At 40.8% G+C, this 20,812-nt stretch overlaps 2 protein-coding genes across 14 annotated transcripts in view; one reads left to right on the top strand and one right to left on the bottom strand.

The window, feature by feature from the left end:
* The window catches only part of PGM3 (phosphoglucomutase 3), a 16,175-nt gene extending 10,106 nt beyond the window's left edge, over positions 1–6,069 (top strand). For all 3 annotated transcript variants that reach the window (XM_039529886.1, XM_039529889.1, XM_039529888.1), the window contains exons 8-13: positions 1,059–1,142; positions 2,150–2,248; positions 2,578–2,694; positions 3,680–3,802; positions 4,112–4,285; positions 5,097–6,069. In XM_039529886.1, the coding sequence (XP_039385820.1) occupies positions 1,059–1,142; positions 2,150–2,248; positions 2,578–2,694; positions 3,680–3,802; positions 4,112–4,285; positions 5,097–5,186 (687 nt within the window). In that variant the 3' untranslated portion in view covers positions 5,187–6,069. The remainder of the gene's footprint in view (positions 1–1,058; positions 1,143–2,149; positions 2,249–2,577; positions 2,695–3,679; positions 3,803–4,111; positions 4,286–5,096) is intronic.
* Positions 6,070–6,714: 645 nt separating this feature from the next.
* Positions 6,715–20,812, bottom strand: part of DOP1A (DOP1 leucine zipper like protein A) — a 95,593-nt gene continuing 81,495 nt past the window's right edge. For 5 of the 11 annotated variants that reach the window (XM_039529875.1, XM_039529874.1, XM_039529882.1 and 2 more), the window contains 7 exons: positions 20,234–20,386; positions 18,910–19,046; positions 17,056–17,111; positions 14,636–14,800; positions 11,828–11,957; positions 9,467–9,526; positions 7,011–7,316 (listed from right to left, as the gene is read on the bottom strand). In XM_039529875.1, the coding sequence (XP_039385809.1) occupies positions 7,011–7,316; positions 9,467–9,526; positions 11,828–11,957; positions 14,636–14,800; positions 17,056–17,111; positions 18,910–19,046; positions 20,234–20,386 (1,007 nt within the window). Of the gene's footprint in view, positions 7,317–8,349; positions 8,379–9,466; positions 9,527–9,779; positions 9,936–11,827; positions 11,958–14,635; positions 14,801–17,055; positions 17,112–18,909; positions 19,047–20,233; positions 20,387–20,812 lie in introns of those variants that run through there. The other 6 variants (XM_039529881.1, XM_039529880.1, XM_039529876.1 and 3 more) reach the window with 6 other exon arrangements.

Raw genomic sequence — 20,812 nt, forward strand, 5'->3', positions numbered from 1 at the left:
GGGAACTGTGGCCAATGGGAGCTGCGGAGGCAGCGCACAGAACTGCGCAGCCATGCCTCTGCCTAGGAGCTGAGGGATGTCGCTGTTTCCAGGGAGGCGCAGAGCTGGGTAGGGAGCCAGCCAGCCCCCTTCTCTTCTTCCCCCCCCCCCCAAACACCCACACACAAGCACCTATGGTGTCTCCCACCCACCCCCTGAGCACCTGCAGCACCCCCAGGCTGCCCTCTCCCCCATTTTTAGTTAGAGGTATATAGTAAAAGTCATGGACAGGTCACAAGCTGTGAATTTTTGTTTATTGCCTGTGACCTGTCCATGACTTTTTTGCTAAAAATACCCGTGACTAAAACGTAGCCTTAACCATGATGCCTTGACTAGAAAAAAGTTGCCCTACTTTTAAATTTCACTTTACTGCTGACAAGCTAAAGTGTCTTTCTCCCTCTTCCTCCTCGTCACCCTTTTAACTGCATGTTGACCTGAGTTAAGCTTGAGGGCTCAATCGTACCCTTCCCTTCCCTTGGAAAATTCCTGTGAACCCAATTTGCATTTGAGTTACCTTGGAATGCATTTATGAAGTATTCTCGTGTTCTTACTGATTGTGAAAGGTGCTGCATGGACAAACTTGGAGCATAAAATCCCACTGTCCACTCCACTGGGAGTAAAAAGAGCAGTTCCAATCTCCATGCCCACTTGGTCCTTGGTGCCTCTGAGACTGCCCTGCCACGGCACATTTCAGTTGGTGTCAGTTTCTGTGATGGACATCAGCTCGTTCCTCCTGGGCCCACAGACACAGTATCCAATAACCACTTTTGACTGGAACTGGCCTTTGCCAGGTTCACAGTAATGACTTAATGTCAGAAAGTTCTGTGTCCTGTGAGCCGAGCCACTACCTCCTCATTCCTAAATGTGTCAGAGTTCTGGAAATCTGGCGGGAGGGCAGTTACTATGTGTTGAAAGTCGTTCACCCACTAAATATTCTGTTCTCATCTTGAACTAAAATCTTGGTTTAACTTTTCCTTTATGCGTGTGCCATTAAGCCATTTACTTTTCCCTCTGCTTAGATAGGACAAACTCTAAAGATGGCAGTGGTACAAACAGCATATGCTAATGGAAGCTCTACACGTTATCTTGAGGAAACCATGAAGGTATCAAGTAATCTTTCTCTCTCCATCTCCTCCACAGTTGCTTCCTACTGTTAAAAAAGCATCAATAAAGTACTACGGCGATGAACACCAGGCAGACCTAATTTGGAATAAACCTATTTTGCTTTAAACTTCATTCACTATTTAAATTCTTGGTGATAAATGATATTTTAAAGGTGGGGGAGGAACTTAAAAGTTGGATTGAAAATGCTAAACAAAATCATCTAAATTTTCTGACCCTTAGAGAGCTTCAGAGCCAGAGCCCATTATACACTGAGATGGCTGAGGGGAAACAGATTAGGCCTGATCGCTTTAAAACAGTAAATTTTGTTGAAGTGATATTTATGGTCCTGATATTAGATCAGCTTCTTCTTAGGAAGGTTTTCTAGGCACCTGCTCTTCAGTTGCCTTCCTAGATAAAGCGCCCCCCTCTCCTGGAAAAAGGCCTGGGTTTTGGCTGCTTGGGCATTGACTACCGAAGCAGCTGATGTGGCTTAGGCAGCTAACTCCAGGAGAGGGCTCGTGGCTGAGAATTCTGGGTGGGTTGAGGCACTTGAGCTCCATCCCTTTAATCTTCAGTTCAATCCTGGCTTGCACAGGCAGCTCCCTAGCTTCTGCGGCATCCTTCCTTAGGCTGCTAACTCTCTCCATGTGTAGAGTGGGAGCCTTGGGACCTGAGAATTCCACTAGGTGGGGGGGCAGCGTTGCAACACCATGTATCTTTGGGTACCTACCCTTAATCTTTTATCCTCTTTACTGATGGATAAATGAGAGAGCTACTTACCCAACAGGTCTGTAGTGAGAATTACCGGTAGATAACGTCTGTTACTGCTTTTTGTAGTCAAAGTGATAGTGTACTAAACACTCATAGTCCAAGGCTTATAGCTAGTTTCCTGATGCTTAATCTTGCAACTAAGTGGTAACAGTTTAGATAGTAAGAACGCAGGATCACTCAGGATGTTGACTTCATGCCACTTTGTCTATGCTTTCCTTGTGTCTCTGGGTTGTAGGTGCCTGTTCATTGTACCAAAACAGGAGTAAAGCATTTGCATCACAAGGCCCAGGAATTTGACATTGGAGTTTATTTTGAGGCAAATGGGCATGGCACAGTAAGTACTTGCACAAGAGGCATTATAGGGTTATTTGAGTTTTAAAGCCAGTATGTATAAAACTTAGCAACCAAATTAGCTTGAAAATAAGTAGCATCTTTCCAAATCCAAATAGGACTTCTTATCCCCGTGTTTCCTAATCACCTCTCCTTCTCTCTTGTGTCTTCCCCCTGCCACTAACTGTTCAGTATTCTAAACATGGGGGTTCATGGAAGTGAAACCCAGAGACAACGAATTGGGTTTAGTTGGCATAAGAGATCAAATTTGTTGTATGTACTGTTTAGAGATGTCTGATGGCATACATCCTATTATCTCATCTTTTTCTCTAGGTATTATTTAGTAAAGCTGCTGAAGAGAAAATAAGACACATGGCAAAAGAAGAAAAGGAGAATCAAAAAAGAGAAGCTGCAAAGATGCTTGAAAATACCATTGATCTGATTAATCAAGTAAGAGCTGAAATGTAAAAATTAGATACTTTGTTTCTGATGTGGGGGACTAACACTGTTGGCATGTTGAGGGACCAGATGGGAGGAGTGTAGAAAATCTTGTGGAGGAAGGCAGCACACCATGACAAGATAGGCAAAGGGAAGGAATGGCCTATTTTAACATCCTACCAGGCTAGGCAGACAGCTATGGGCACCCGCTATTCTCTTTTAAAACTCCTCTCTCCACACTTGGTCTACTAAAGGAAAACCTGTTTGAACAGTAATTGTTTCACTTTGAAAGATGTCAAGAGTTCCACATATACAAAGGCAAAACACTTCCGTCTGGTCTTCTGCGCTTGTAGCTAGAGAAGAGGAAAGGGATTGGATGGCTTGGGAGACTGGAGAATGACACCTCAGACCCACATCCCATTACTAGTTTCTTAGTTTTGGTTGAATCACACCAGAAGGGTAACTTTCATCTGAAGGTTGTTGATCTGAAGTGAGATGATGGCATGTATAGGCCCTTGTATCCATCTGGACACTGGTATTATTTTAGGTGGTCTTAGCCTGGAGGCAAACAGGCATACAGTGAGAGCATCCCACTTTATTGAGGTGGTTCCTTTAAGGCACAAGTCCAAACTATCCTTTGCAGGTCACCTTTAAGTGGAGTTATGATGCCAGAGCAAGTGTTGGGAGGGAACAAGCCACCTGCTCTCACTGAATCTGACCTTCCAGTTATTGGAGTTAATCTTCCTACTAGAATTCATCTTTTTAGTAAAACAACATTCCAGTGAAGTACACTGTGTTCTCTAGTTCTTTGCTTCCTGCCACTGCTCCTGGTAAGGAAAATCAAGCTTATGACAGTCACTCAGTAATCTTTCTGCATTTTCAGTTACTCTTTTGGTGGTGTGGTTTGGTGTGTTAGATTTGTTCTAGCGAATTAAAACAAATACCCTGGATTTTCTAATTGTCATTGAAGACTCCTTTATTTTCTTCATATTCATAGACTGTGGGTGATGCCATCTCAGATATGCTGGTGATTGAAGCAATCTTGACTCTAAAGGGTTTGACAGTGCAACAGTGGGATGCCATCTACACAGATCTTCCCAACCGACAGCTGAAAGTTAAGGTTAGTGATACTGTAACATTGGCCAGAGTTTAGTGGTCAGTGTCTGTGTCTCTCTCTCTCTCAGGAGACCCTCCCTGCATTCATCTAGTCACTGGCCTTCCCCTCTGCATGCTGAAGATACGAAGCTGTCTATGCCATATTGATATTCTTACTGTAATTCAAATCCAGCTAGGAGAAATGACAAAGATGACCAGGGAGAACTTCACTTACTGAAGCAACAAATTAGATTAAATGACAAATCGGAGGCCCAACAGGAAACTAATTTTAGAAGAGTAACTCTTTATATGTTGTTTGGTCCTACCACTGTAGGTTGCAGACAGACGAGTCATTGACACGACAGATGCTGAGAGACGTGCAGTTACACCCCCAGGACTACAAGAAAAAATTGATGAACTTGTAAAGAAGTACAGAGTATCACGAGCTTTTGTCCGCCCATCAGGAACAGAAGATGTAGTGCGAGTATATTCTGAAGCAGACACACAGGTCAGAGCTAAAACAATTTGCACATTACAGCAATCGTATTGTTTAAGCAATTAAATCCTCTGAGACAGCACCACTAGAATTAGGGTGATGAGAGCTGGGGAGAGAGCCTATATATTAATGACACTTTTTTAGTTGTCACATTCTGAAATTTAAGTGAGGAGCTCTAACCTGATAGGGAGATGAAGCAATTTTAAGCGGGGGGGTGTCTTTTTTCTTTCAAATATTTCCAAGCCTCTCGTTGAGTCTACAGGGAGAAGCCTAGGCTTTACCCTGACCAGCTAACGTGACTTTTAAAGACATTAAAGACTTTCTGCATTAGATGTTCAAACATCACAGAGTGCATTTAAGAATCTCCTCCTTGTGCCCAATCTTGACAAGCGCATAATGGCTCAAATGCAGCTCAGGCTGGCAATGACTCACTGCTTCCTATCTCTTGCTGGCATATGTGAAATAATATTAGTGATTGATCTGGTCCTCCATGGTAACAAGGACCATCACAAACAGCCCTATTATAACTGACTATTTTATAAGAAACCAAGGAATAAGTGGCTGTAGAAACTGAACTTGCTCTAGAAGTAGCTTTTTCAGATGAGAAGTGGCATCATCTTTGGAAAGCTTGTATTGCTATAATTATACTGCTGCTTGATAACATTAACTGATGTATGAGCATCAACTGAACAGCCTTCTATGAGCACTACATACATGTCCAAAAAAAACCTGCCCCACACTCATCAGTGTTAAGGTTCAGATAAAATGAACAATGCTTACAATATAGTAAACTATTTTTTTTTCTTTTTTAAACAATCTATAGGAGAATGCAGATTCCCTGGCACATGAAGTAAGCCTGGCTGTTTACCATCTAGCTGGTGGAATAGGAGAACCACCTCAGCCTATATGTTGAAGGACACAGCTGTGGTCATGCTACCTAAACCTGATTTTTTTTTCCTTAGCATGAACCTAACATAGCAGCAATAACAAATCAAACCTGTTTTATTAAAAAGTGGAGTATTCTTGTACTTTATCCTTAATGGGACACTCCTGCTCTGAGAATTGGGGGTTTTTTAAGCTTCTTTGGACCTTTTTTACTTCTGTTGAAGTACAATAACATAGCTGGAGTTAAGTGCCATGCTCCATCTAATCAACCAGGGAATAAAAACCAGCTCTCGTAATGCCCAGTTTATGGGTACCCTACCCACTGGCTGCACTGCTAACCTAAACTGACTGTTTAGTAAGATGGTGTGAAAAACCTCTCAGTGATTGCTGCCACGGAGACAGAACTATTACCTTGCCTACCACACTTATCGGTGCTGGATAGCAGCATCACAATAAATGGTTGGTTATAGCATATTGTCCCTTTTGCTTGGTGTGCTTCAATTTTGTGAGTAGGCAGAACACTGACTTGTACAAGAATCTCACTTTCTGCAAGGACTTATTCATCTGGGGTCTGGCTGCTTAGTGGCCAGAATAGTACATAGATGTGTCATCATATGCCAGTGAGGTTCCACGCTTGCTGAGCTACTCCTGTAGTCTCTTCTATTTTAACTGCTGTTTTCATCTGTTAACCAGGCCATTGATAGCTTCAAACTTTAGAGGCCACTGTTTCCTAGATGTGGTACCTGTCCTAGTGCTCTTTCAGACACCTCGGCTGTATTCTGTAAAGGACTGTAACCACATAGCAGAAAACACTAGCAGACTGGAAGAAATCTCACCTGTAATAAACTGGGACCTAAATGTTACAGCTGTATTACCTATCTCCTCCCAGCCTGATATTATTTACTCTTTAATACTGGAAACTGAAGACTTCCCTCACATGGAATTCAATTTGCTTGTTCTCATTTTGAGACTTTGCTCACATATATACCTCAGTAGGATGAGAACTACTCTATCCTCTTATAGGGACAGAATAGTCTTTCCAAGCCACAGCACAGAAGCTGCTGTTCAACATCCTCTGGTGTCAATTTTATTTCCCCCTTACTCCCTGAAGAAAATCTGTTCTGAGGCTTTCTAGAATGTGTATAAAATGAAGCTTAGGGATATGTTTGTGAGAAGTCACAGCTCAGGTGAATCAGTTTCATAACAAATTCCTCATGTGATTTAAGAAAATATTGAGTGGTATATATTATTGCACAGTGGAATATAGCAATAGTATGTAATTTAGTCTTTTAAATGTCTGGGCTTAATGGATAGAACTGAAGTATTGTAGTAATGTGTTTGATTAGATAATACTTGCTTCAGTACAGGCAAAGCACCTTTCATTTTAATGCCCTATAAACTCTTTGGGTAGGTACACAGTACATATGCATAACCCACAGTAAAATATAATAGGGACCGTCATTCAAAGAACTAGCAGATTGCCAGTTTCAACAGAAAAAGTGTTAGCAACTTCCAAGGGGTTAGAGAAACTGAACACAAAGAAACTAGAAACAAAGTGAAAAATGTGCAACTTGTATTTTGTAGTTTGTTTTTTCTTTAAAGACAGAACTCAAGACGACAAAACACAGATACTGTAAATATTAGGCACCATAATCAATATGAGCCAACAATATTTAAACTTGATTCAGGCTACATCCAGAACTGGTCTCTTATTTACAAATATTTAAATTAAATATAACCTGAAATGTTCATTACATACAGAGTAAGAAAAGAAAACTATACAACTCTGAAAGATACAGCATTTCATTTAAACAATTACATTACATTTAAGCTGAATAGTATTAGTTATAGCTCACGTTTTTATGACACCTTCCAGGAAATCCTTCTCCACCATCTCTTCAATTTTTTGCCTTGCTTTGCTGGAGAATGTTTTTTGGTTCTCCATTTTTATGTCCTTATTGGGGAAAGAATTTGGGTAAAGGACAGGGCTCCCTGAGTGTCCAACACATCTGCTTGTGACTTTGCTATTAAAAACCTGGCTGAGTACATTGAAGAAAGGGAGAAGCTGCTCAATGCTGCGGACAGTATAGATGGTTAACAGCAAATGCCCTGGTTCCCAACTTAATGTTTTCCCTGAGCTGTCCTCCTCTGGGTTTTTCTGTAAATACAGAAATATGAAATAGTACAGAACAAAAGCAAAATACATAGAACAAGCAGAAAATTTGAGATTAAAACATTTCAGTACATTGCTACCAGCAGAACAGCTGTTAGTGAATCTCTAGGGCAGTATTTAAGTCATCTACTAAAGTAGACTTGTTCTTTGACATCAGTGTTCTTATCTCAGTCTGTGGCCAATATTACTGCAGATACAAATCCCAGAACAGAGACATTAAAATAAAATCAAACATTTTTATTCGAGAGCAACAGTCCTGATATTTCAGATCAGCTGTGCAAAGATTTATTTCTGTAATAATGTTTTATAGTCTGACATCAGACATCATTTCTCAGAGCATGAAAGTTAAATTACTTACCTGAAATGTGTGTGTCTCAGAAGACATTGCCCACACACTTAGGTTACATATATGGGCTTTGGGCATTGTTTGACAGAAGAAATTTCTGGAACCCCACCACTAAAGGCAGCAGTCATAAGCCAAAAGTTAAGGGTGTGTGCATATATGTATATATATCCCTCCTTTAGGGTTTTCTATAGCATTAATCACTGTAATACCTACTGTGCATTACATTGTAGTCTTTAACCATCAGTTCCCCTTTTGATCCAAATTACCATCGTAACTATACCCTAAGCTAGAAAATGACCATGACTATGCCAACACTTGAGAGGATGTGGCTGCACACTGCTCTACATAGACCAGTATAGTATATTGGCAGTGTTCCTTCTACCACAAAGCAAATGTACCCAGCTGTGTTGTAGCAGGAGTTGCTGCTTATTTCTGAGGGAGGGAGGAAGAGGAAAAGCACCACATCAATGAGTAATGTCTTGAAATGCCTCTGCTCTGTGCTTCCCCTCTCACTGTGGCTGTAGCACATTCAGAATAAGAAGTGGAGACTGGAGAATTATCAAAGGAAACACCCATGGGACGTGAGCAGACAGCATGAGAGCAATGTGAGAAGCCCCTAAGATCAGGGGATGTGAAAATCAGAAGAGGAGGTGTGAGAATAGATTTACTTACTGTTTACTCACGTTTCAGCCCCTGGGTAACTACAGATTTATTAAAAATATTATATTCTATAAACATTTTTTTTACCCTTTAAATAACATTAAGCATCTTTTTGAAACTAAGACCTACGGGGACATCTCCATTATATAAAACAGTCTTCAAAATGCAGGACAATATATTCTATTTAGTATTTTTCTTCAGCAGTGAAACTGTTTAGTTCTCAGATATGACTTAAAACTGTGTCACTTATTTGGTAAAATTTCTTGAGTAAAAACAGGCTGTGTAACAAATCAGGGCAAGAAGGATCCAGAATTCTAATACAGAATGAGTTGCTGTCCCTGTGCCTTTTTAAAAAAATACTACTTTGGCCAAGTCATAACTTAACTTTGACTTGTCAGTGCAGCTGGAGAAATAGGTTTAAAACTTAAATTATTGATCAAAAAAACAACACTTTTTCAGTGTTCATTAGCACTGTATTCAGAGAGGAAGGGAATTTCCAGTGTTGATTTTGAGAGTATTGCCTCAAGGTAGACACTACTTATGGATGGGGTTATTCCAAAAATCACCACCACCATTTATTCATTACAAACATTAGTGGAGTAGTGCTGGAAGTGATCAACCAAAGTGCATCTATGCAAATTACACTAATCGGTCTGGATGTGATCAGTGAAGTACAAATCCATCTTTGTCATTTCTGTGGCGTTTCTTCACCTTGGTATGTAAGCAAATTCCACTAATTTGTCTGATAGGTAAATGACAGGTAATTTGACACAGAGAGTAGTCCACAGGTATGTGCTTGGATTCTGATGTGTGGTAGAAGCAGTTTTGTTGTTTAAATCCTATGATGGTTGTATTCCTTTTGCAAATCTATTTCTTGAAATCCCTTTTACTTAGAGAAGCTGACTGAACAAAAATACACTTCTCCTCTGTAGTCATCTACATAAACAGACGTATTTAGGACTCTATTCTTTTGTCTTCATCCAAATATCCATAACTCTGCCTCTGAAGAGAGAGAGTTATCCCCTTTTGCATTTCTTATTGAAATCCAGATACCACACATGGCTGTGAGCATCAGGTGGTAACAAATAAGTTTTTGTTTCACAACTCAAGCATCAAAGGCCACCCTCACCTGATGCTTGGCCATCTCCACTCCCTCCAAAATCATCATTTTAAAGTCCTCCTGCTTGTCCTGTGGAAGGAAAGAGGAGAACTTTCAGACTGTGTTCCATAAATTAAAATAATACTTAGCCATGAAGGCTTTGTAGTTGGCAATTTGGGTGTTGAGTTTTACCAGAAGTTCCCTGTCCCAAAAGGGCCCATTGTCTTCAGTCATAACCTGGGGGCATCAGACTGTGGAGTTAGTGTGTGGAGAAGGAGTCTAATGACAGAAAGAAATTCCAGTATGTTTTTCTGTTTCTTGTCATAATGCTGACTCAACGCACCTCCTTCAGCCAACAGTGCTTGAGGAACATCAAACTGCATGAATCTCGCTATCAGTCAAGGTGTCCTGAAGCTAAAGTAAGCTCAAGTGACACATCCTGCCAATAAATTGTACACTCCAAGAGAAACACACTGCTATCTTCATCAGTATTCTTCCACTGCAATTAGAAAGAAACAATAGACTGGAAGCTGGTATTTATTATCTCACTCCCATTCCTCTCACCCTTGTATTCCCAGTTTGTGGTTCACAATTTGTAACTGCTGCCTTGACTAGAGGATTCTAGAAGTTTCTGGAAACTTAGTAAGTTCTTGAAATACATTGTGAAAGCTAATGAGTTTTAAAAAATGTGGCTCTCAACATCAGTTCCTACCAGCAGAGAATTAATATTATAAATCAGTCGGCAAAACTATTTTGGAATGCATCATATGCCTAAGCAATGTAGAATACTGTACCTTCAAACATCAAGCAAGGAATATACAGTATTTAACAATTCATATAGTGATACAGACTAAATCTGATTAGCATTGCACTATGGGAAGAGGAGCTTATGGGGTGATTTTCCTAGCTCATCAAAGACAAGGTGAAGAATCTTGACTTGCACCACATATTTTGCTTGAAATTCCTGTAGGTTTTGAGCCTTTGGTTTAATGGTACATATATATCTACAACACTAAATCACCCCACACATTTTCACACAGCAAATAACTACAGCAATAGTTTTTTTTCCCCTAAAGAGACAGTTCACTGGGAAGTAAATTTTCCTGGAGTGGTTAAATACAGTATGCCAGCATATGCCATCACCAGGGGTGTAACAATATTCAGATGAGCTTCCAAGAATAAACTCAAAGTTAGCATCCCTGCAAAACTTTGAAATGTCCCTCTCCTGTCTCTTCTATCATTTGTCTAAGCTTGCCACGCCATCCTTCCCCCTTGCAGTCTTCGCCCTTGTTCTTGGTTCCATATCCACCTAGTAGTGGCAAATGTTTTCAAAGCTACCATCTAGTGTTTTTCCCACTCCGTGGGAGCAGTGGGAGCTTTCTCCTCCTCAGCTGGTCCTCTGCTCAATCCCTCAGTTTCCAGCCAGCAAGAGATTCAACAACATAGGTAGTTCTCTATCTCTTTCTGCTGTTTGTGCTTTATAATTGTTGGTGGAAATAATTCCAACAGAAAGGCAATGGTGCAATCGCTCGGGGATGGAAGACAAGTCTCCAAAATGTTTCTGTTCCAGTGGTGTTGGCTGCTAACCCTCACTTGATGGAATAATATCAGACTGGCAAAACTGAAAGAGCTCCTCTTCTTTTCAGCTCTTCTCCCTCTTCACAAAGTACCCCAACCCACTTCCCCCCATTGCTCTCAGTTCTCCCTCTCAGAGCTGCTGCCATTGTTCCCTGCGTCCCTCTCTCAGGCCACCAGGGGAACAACAAGCACCAGCTGTTTACATGTTTATCCTGTTCATATCTCCAGTTCAGTAATTCTTCCACTTCTGCTGACACATATTTTACTTTGCGTGAAGACTTAAAACTGGCTTTTCTTGGATTCAGGTGTTAAAATTGCCTTACAAAGCTAGAAACCCAGCCCTTCATGGCTCTGCCTAGTTTTAAGACAAGCTTTATTTATTTTTTAATAAAGTTTGGTTTCTAAATATTTGTGAGCATTTTCCAGGAGCAGAAACACTTCCCTATTTTAGTAGGTAAATTATCATACAATTGTCTATAAACAGCTACAGCTACTAGAAAGTGGTTGGTTTTTATATTAAAATATATTTAGGATTTGGAGGGTACAGTATTATATTTTGTATTCATTATCTTTTATCAATGACAAAAGATGTAATTGGCTATGTCATAACTAATGAACAAAGTATATTTCAAATACCCAATTATACTTTTTCATTATTTGAGACTCACTTTGATTTGAAACTTTCACTCAAACATAGGCACACTAGCACACTTGGCAGTGCCCCTTTAATTTTATATAGAAGAGTGAACAATGCTGCTAGTTACTGTACGTGCAGCTTTACAAAGTAAAACAAAACAAGGAAAAAGTAAATACCTTTGCTCTTTTCCGCAGCAGTTTTGCTAATCGTACCACATATGGTTTAAATTCCCTTTGATGTGTGCCCTGTCTTCGTACCTCCAAACCTGAATCATCTGACACTTCTGGAATAAAAGCCCACCGATACCTGTCAAGAGGCAACAGTCACAGGTTGTTCATATCAAACAGGGGACTTTTAAGCTAGCTAGAACCCCATGATATTATTATAAAAATGAGGGATCTATAAAACCTTGTCAGATTTCCTTATAAAGAAAGAAAAATTAGGCTCCTTCAGGAGAGGAAGAAAAGGTGGCTTGTACCATAAACGCTATTTTCAGAAAAGGGAAAGAGATTACAGCAACACTGAAAATAAAACAGGGTTTCCTTTTCCCTCTTGTGTTTCTTTACTGACAATTGAAGGACTGATTTAGGATAGCAAAAGGAAGAGAAGGTAGAGGAAGAGGAGCAGCAATGTGGTACTCAGGTCACTATTCTGTCCTAAGAAAACCTACAGTGATTTTGAAATGTGCATCAAACACCTGAGGTAGTTTTGTATATTTGCAAATTAGTGCTGTACTTTTCTTGGTTCAGCCACAAGTCTGGAAGCTCTTTTGTAAGGTAAAACCCAAACCAAGTTGTGAGCCGTGTGGAAGAAAATTACCCTGTTTCCACAGCCTCTGATCACACAACACTGTAGAATTGGTTAGGTGCATCATGCACTGTAGTAGGAGTTGAAGAAATTGCCTTCTCTCAATAATCAAGTACAGGCTACAATGAGGCAGGACAAGACAGACTAATGTCTGATCCAATAAGACTAATATGTTTCTATGAATGCACAGTAAGGAACAGAACATTATCAATTAAAAATCCTTTACTGAAAGCTATTGTCATGTGGTTTGGTTACTAACGGAAAGTAGGACAGTGTGAACAGTTCAGCTGGGACCCTGAGCCTACCCAGAAAATCAGGGTGGATTCAAAATTCTAGTGACACAATCATCTTAGGCTTATGAATGTCGGAAGACTTTGGCTGATTTGCAGTGTGCACAGCCCACTTTCTCCTTCACCCCACATATTCTTCCTACAAACAAGGCAGTTAGAGCTGACTGAATTCTGCAGGGGTCATTCAAACGCAGTGGCAAGGAGTCTGTCCCTCTGAATCACCCAAAGGCAAGAGTTGGGACATGCAGTCAGTCATACATCCTGCTCTGTTCTGGGGTTGGATGCCCCATCACTGGGCTCTTCAGTGGATGACAAGTAACTACTCCTCCATCTTTTAGCTTCTGCAGGCAGATCTCAGGTAAGGCCAATATTCAGCAGCCCACCTGGATCTTGGAGAGGGCAGTTTACACCCATGGACACCATAACGAAGGGGTAGGCCATTAATCCCCAAAAAGCAACCTCCTGCAAGTAGATCATGCAGGATTCGTGTCAAGTTTAGATTTTACGGTTTTCAGAACGGATACTGTGTCTGAATTAGTCTCAGAGACATGTAAGCATACTTTTGGATGCTTGAAAATTATTAACAAAAGCAAGATACCCAAGTACACTTAAAATTACAAATAAATAAATCATTTTAAAATGCACTACTTGATCACTACTTATTTTGCTTATTCATAACGATACGAGTTCAGAGCTCTGTCTCTCTCCTATTAGCGCTGTGCATATTTCAGACACTTAAAGCTAAAGGAGACACACACCTCCAAGCTCTGATGTAGACATCTGAAATGTCATCAAGTCAGGGAAAAGATGAAAACCTATTTTTTTTTGTTTAGAGCTGATAAAACAATCCTTTTTAGTTCACTTTAAAAACATATCTGTAATTTTAAAGATACATTTGTATTCTGTTAATGATTTTGGAATTTAGTTTACATTTATTTTAGAAAAACATTTCAGTTCCCCTTTAAAAAAGTTAGTGTATTGCATGTGGCTTCTTTCTGGCAAGAACAGAGACCTTCAGGTGTTCCACTAACATCTCCCCCTTACTCCAAAGACAGATACACCGAACCTTCTCCTAAGAATTCTAGTCCAATAAATAGACAATGTCCTGTAATAAGTACTACAATTAGAACTACCACCAGAAGCGATTTTAAATGCTACAAATAAAATTATGAATAATGTGATTCCATTCAGATAAACATTAGTAGACCAGGATAAATGTGGTCCACTATACATCCGTTACAATGCATGTGGAAAACAGAACCAGGTTGTTAGCCCCAGTTCCATCCCTTGTGTGTTGTCTGAGCAGTGCGAAGGCAACATAATCATGCCATAGCTGGCCAGGTGAGAATTACCCCAGTGGAGGGGATTTCTCAACTGGCATACAGGTGGCAGAGCTGACTCCTATACCCCGTACTGGAAGGTGGGGTGTTGAGAGACTAAAGCAGCAAGAGCAGAGCTCCCATCCGTTAGCAATTCTCAGCTGCTGCACGGGCTGTCAATGTCTAACATGCATGTCTACATTCACAGTTAAAAACAACAGGACAGATAGTCTCCAAATTTCCCTAAAAAAATCATCTTTGGTCCAAGATCAAAAATGGCAAATTTCAGCCCGAATGAAATTTCTAAGTCACTGAAATACAAGGAGTTAGAATAGAATAGCAATCTATACCGTAATTACAGCATAGCTTTGCTACTGTAATATAGGGGAAATATTACACCACAGTATTCTAAGTCTGTATGTAAAGAAAATGTAATCTGTTGCTCGGGGTTAAAGACATGAAGGGGGATTAGAGAAGAGAAAGGAAACAAAGGTTTTAAAAATTAGAATTTTACAAGACAGTAGCAAGACTTTCAAAAATGAAAACTATTTCATTTCCGTTTACTTACATCTGAAACTGAGGAAGATTTTCAGATGGTAATGCCAGGGCCAAGTCCAGAAATTTACAAGCAGACAAGTAAAGGTTTAACCACCTCTGGCTGTTGTATGATGTGGAGAAGCCATTGCCTCCTGTGTATGTTGTCTCTAGGCCAGCAACAGATGGGCCCGAAGTTCTAAAATTAAAGTATAATGAGTAGCTGTACAGGAGAGTCATGATGACTTTCCACCATTATGGGATGGTTCTCTCTTAGCATTTTGTTTTACAAAGATGCAGATCTTTAATTTACCATGTGGAATCTAGTTCCTGGCAGGCAACCATCCAGATTAAGTGGGAGTCTGTTAATATACCAATTATGTGGATTTAACTATATTTGGATAGAGATTTCCAAAGGCATAAAGGGAATGTTGCCTAATATATGCTGGTTAGCATATAAATATATATCATATTAATAATATCTATTACAGGGGTCGGCAACCTCTGGCACATGGCTCGCCAGGGTAAACACCCTGGTGGGCCGGGCCAGTTTGTTTACCTGCCGTGTCGGCAGGTTCGGCCGATCATGGCTCCCACTGGCTGCGGTTCACCGTCCCAGACCAATGGGGGTGGCGGGAAGCCGTGGCCAGCACATCCCTCACCCGTGCTACTTCCCGCCACCCCCATTGGCCTAGGACAGCAAACTGGGCCAGTGGGAGCCGCGGTCCACCGAACCTGCCGACGCGGCAGGTAAACAAACTGGCCCAGCCCGCCAGGGTGCTTATCCTGGCAAGCCGTGTGCCAGAGGTTGCCGACCCCTGATCTTTTATCTGCACCATGTATATTAGTATGCATTAAGCACTAATAACATTAAGCACAAATATTGTAACAGTGATGTAGCCTAAACTGGTCTACATGATCATTCTGTTCACTTATGCTAAGTATCCCATAACTCTTTGCATTTTCTGAAGCATTTGGCATAAGCAGATAAGAAACTTGTCAAAATCAAGATACATTCATTCTCTGTCTTAGTACAGGTTAGGGGAGGACCTTCACTGACTAGTACCTGGAATGCTAGTATCCAAAACAAATAAGAGGAAGGAACAGTACAAGTTAGGAAACTGGGACAAACTGATGGATTGGATTTTAGTGATGTGTAAAGAGGTGTGTCACTTGTAAAATCATGTGAATAGTATCAGCTAAAATGTGTAACCTGGGGAGCACACCTTCTGCCTAAGGTGAATATAACATCACTGCATGGGACTGCTCTTTGGAGACTGGTATCGTACAGAACCCGTTTCCCGTGCCATATTACTAAAACGGACTGACATTGGTTATTTGGTCTCTTGAGTATATTTCATAATTACCGAAGTGTGGTCAAGCAACTGACTATACAATTTATTAGCAGGGAGCTAAGAAAAAGCAAACAGGAGTTGAGCTCGTATCTCCCCTTTGTGCCTTTGAAAAAAATCTGCCTCTAAAGCAGGGGTGTAGCTACGGGTGGGCCTGGGCGAGCCACGACCCACCCACGCAGGCCCTCAGCTCCCGGCTCTGCTCTGGCCCCAGCGCTTGCCCTGCTCTGCCCACCTGGCGCTCCAGCCAGAGAGTGGGGTCAGGGGCTCTCCCTGCTCCGTCCGCTCGCCTGGCGTTCCAGCCGGAGAGCAGGGTTGGGGCGGCTTGCCTGCCCGCAAGTCCCTGCACCCTGACCCTGCTCCCCGGCTGGAGTGCCGGGTGGGCAGAGAGGGGCAAGCCCCCACGCCTTGCTCCCGCTCTCCGGGTGCACACCTAGACCCCGAAGGGCCCCTGGCCAGCATATCCATCACCGCCAGCAAGGCCAGCTGGAGAAGGTGGGGGAGAAGTGGCCCCAATCTCTCCTGCTCCCTGTCATTGCCCACCCACCCCAAGTCGGGGCCCACCCATGTGTCCAGTCCCGGCTACACCACTGCTATAAAACTATGACTATACAAACTGTGTAGGAACTGTGAGGCTAGGAATGGACAACAAAACTAGAAACATACGATTTTCATGTTTTTTAAATATATCAAAACAAATTTTCATTATATTTCATAATGCCCTTATAGACCCCATGTAAAATAATCCAAAGTACACATTATGGAAACATGTAAAGTTTAATCATGCAACTTGACCCACTGACTGCAATGGGACTATTTGCAGAAGTTAAAAATATTCTTGAAAAAGAGGTTACATGATTTAACATAGTTATTTATTAGTAGTTAGTGGTGAGGTTTTTGTTTTGTTCTTTTTTTTTAAACAGAAAGTCCAAATATAATGTTCCTGGTACTGCAGTAAGATTCAAATATTCTTCATTTGAACTTGAACAATTTTTCTATGACAAACTATTTCTACATATTAATACAGCTGTCCTATAGGACTTCAGAAGACTACAGGATATCATAAAATTGAACAAATGAGCAGAAATTAATTCAATTTTACCTTGAAATATCTTCATCAGCAGTGAGTTCCTGTTCCATCAGTAAAAACACTTGTACCTAAAGGTCAAATTCTATATTTTAAAAACATTTTATTTTTAATGCATAGTCTCAGGGTAAAGGTCTGCAGCCTGAAAAGGGTTAACAGGTCCTGGCTGGTCACATGACTGCTCAGGGCAGAATATAAAAAACAGCAGCAGCTGAGTCAAAGGAAAGCTAAGAGAAAAACTGTGCTTTCTCCCTTCCAGGCTAGCTAAAGCAGGAAAAGCTTCCAGGGAATTACTGCCCAGTTTTTTTAGTTGATTTTTGTGAGCATTTGAAGAATAATACACAAGCCCCGAGCAAAGAGCCTTAACGGGACTGAGATTTGGAGCTTTATTTTCATTCCTTGGCTAATGAAATCACCAATCAGCCTACTTGACCATATAGGACCAGATTCTCAGTGATTGTTCCATCCCTTTATGCTGCCTGAATAGTGCAGAGAGAAAGTAATCTGGTTGCCACTGTCCAGCAATTCCCCCAGTGGAGGGGATTCTCAACTAGTGTAAAGTCAGAACAAGATCCTATGCCAACCTCCTGCATTTCCAGAATAGGAGATATGCCAGGGAAGCAAAGGATATGGTGGGAGTGTAGGGAAGCAAGGAGTGGAGTCCCAGTACCATGTGCTAATTCTCAGATGAAATGTGATCTTTCAGGGACCGTAGTCAGCTGTATCAAATTAGAGCAAACCTAAGACTGGTCTAATTTATGTCAGGACTATGGCAGCTTGGGAATCGAGCAGCCGTAACCAGCCCCCAGACAGCCACATCATCTCTTCTGTTCTGAGCATATCTTGCACAGGGGAGAATGTGCTATTTAATATTTAGATCATTGCTATTCTCCAAAGTTATTTTAAACATATTTATTGCATAATTATATTCTGCTAATCTTTAGAACACCATTTTCTAGCTAATTTACCAGCATTTATTGCATGGAACAAGAAGATACAGAATTTCATTATTTCCTCTCCGGGAGTGCAACCAGGGTTCAAATTAGCCTCCAGCAAAATTCAGAATTTAATTTAACATCTCGATGCTGCTCTAATTTAAACCAACTGGTAATGGCACTTCGAGGGGCCACTCTGCTGACCAGGAATCAATGGACCACAGGGTGCTCTGTCTATCAACCACTTCTACTCCTGAAGCATCCCACACAGGAGGAATTCCTGGTTGGCCGTTTAAAGGCAGTGCTCTGTCCCATTTGTGCTAGTGGAGTAACAAAAAGGTGACAGAGCAGAGTGAAAGCTCTGGCCGTACACGTGTCTGGTTACAAAAATATAGCCATAAAGTGCCATGAATCACCACTTATTACCAATATAACAAGTCTTTCAGGTCCCTCTACTTGATGTCATCAGCATCAGAAGGAGCTAAATGACTGGTAAGGCATCCACAAGGAAGACGCAAGTGAAAGTAGTGAGGGAGCCGGCACGTTGGGGGGGAGGCAAGCTTACTTTGGCAGGAAGTGAACTGGTAAGTAGGAGCAAAGAAGGAATGAACATTGAGGGAGGTGCAAAGTTACTTCAGGATGCAAGTGGGAGTAGGGAAGGAACGAAGACTGGAAATTTAAAAAATAAAATATTTTCTGTATGGCTTAACTGATCACATAAGCCATACAGACATTTTATTTGATTTGAGGAAACAGATGTTATCAAGACTGTGCAAACAAGTCAGCATTCAGTTTAAATGGTGACCATTGTACATTTAAATGCATATAATATAACTATAACTTATTTCCCTGGGGCAACTCAAACAAATGTTCAGGTATTAAGTTACCTGTGCACCATCAGTTTTCCAAATCATGAATGCTAACTACAACTCACCAGTTCAGTGATCATGGTAGGCCAAAGTGAGGTAAGGTGCTGTGGAGACATTCTTAAAAGCAATACTCTGAAAAACAGGAACACTTGAGAGTGAAGGGTGGGCACTTGAGGCAAACGGAGACTTTCTACCAGCCTTTCTGAAACAGAAAGCCAACAAGGATTCCTCAGTTTATAATAGTTCTGGTTAGCTGTTTAGTTTTCCAGTCAGTTTATTCTTGTTAGAGTTAAATATATTTTAATATTAATATAAGTAACTATATGTTATTCCTTTTGTCAATGTCCAAAATAAACTGTGTGAACCAAATATTTATATGACTGCAAAACAAACAAAACACCCCTATTTGTTCCCTATGCTACATTACATTGTTTATCTATACAAGAATTTGATTCATTCCAAACAGAAGAACAGATTATAAAGGTGTGACCTCTATTTCTAGCAAAAGATATGTGGTAAGAGCTAGAGTAACTCATGTTTACCGTGTTAAAATATTGTACTGTTACTAGACTGTATATTATACTGAGAATATTCTGTCCTCAGATGCTTTTTATTTAAACCTGATTACTGTGAGTTCCAGCTCATCACCTACATTGCAGTATCCAACAAGAGGTAGCCTCTCAAGTAGCAAAGGTCCACACCGTCCACACACAGTTCAGACAAGAAAAACAATCAGATATCATGAACAGGCCAGACCTACAGCTAGTTGCTAGCTGATTGGAAAGGAGCTTCAAAATACAAATCTTGGAACAAGTGGACAAGGAAGATTATGGTGCTACCCATTTGGAGGAAGAACAACAGTGTATTATGATAACCTACAAACACATCATGACTAGAAGGAAGCTGTCCTAACAATCTGCATCACATGAGGGGAGGAAAAAGAGCCCTCTCCCAAATTCCTATGAAAGAGTCAACAGGAAGCAATAACAATCTCCAATGTTAATTACTGGACAAACTAACAGAAGAGCAGAATAAACAGTTACAGGAATTGTCCAGGGATACCGACCAATTGATAAGATGAAAGACGAGTGACATGATGCAGTGGGAAGTTAACTGGCAGTCAACAAGCCTATGTGCTCTGGTCATTAGAAATCCAACCCTGCTCCTATTGAAAACAGCTGGAATTTTGTCAACAGTTTCAACAGAGACAGGATCAGGCCTGTAGATTCCATTATGATTTCTATTATGAGGACTGTTAAAAATGAAATTCAGTGATAGTGGCTAATGCATACCAGAGCCCATACAACACATCTACTTTATGACAAAGTTTTCTTCAGCAACAATCACTTTTATTTTTAAAAGTTCTGGTAAATAATAATTTCTACTGACCTTGTATATCTGGAAGATATTTCTGGTACTGGTCCACTTCACTGCTAAAAATGGCAAAGGCCAGCCTCTTCAGGAGCATAGCTCGCTGTTCCAACTCTACATCCCGATTAGCAAACAGATTGAGTGAACTGCTCTGAGCCACGGCCACTCGTGCTAAGAAGAGAAAAAGTACTATCTTGAGACATACTTTTAATAGTAAAAGAAAGGCAACATTTATTTTATCACATGAATACAACCAGAAGTATGAAGACAGTCTTCAAGTCAACTGTGTAATTTGTATATATTAATAAAATACTATTTAACCAAAATGAGCATATTTAAGAAACATATATTGAAAAAAAACTGGCAAATATACATATTGCCTTTATGTTAAATACAGATGCCTCCCGGGTTACACAAACCCGACTTACGCAAATCTGCACTTAAGAAAAAAGTTCCATAAGCTAGAAATAGGAGGGGTTTTGGGGTGTTTTTTTTGGGGGGGGAGGGGTTTGCGTAATGGTCGGGTATACGTTTCCGACTAACGCAAAATTCGAGTTACGCAAGGCGTTCCGGAACAGAATGCTTGTGTAAGTCAGG

The sequence above is a fragment of the Mauremys reevesii genome, linkage group 3 (genome assembly GCF_016161935.1).
Source record: "Mauremys reevesii isolate NIE-2019 linkage group 3, ASM1616193v1, whole genome shotgun sequence".
Taxonomy (NCBI): domain Eukaryota; kingdom Metazoa; phylum Chordata; order Testudines; family Geoemydidae; genus Mauremys; species Mauremys reevesii.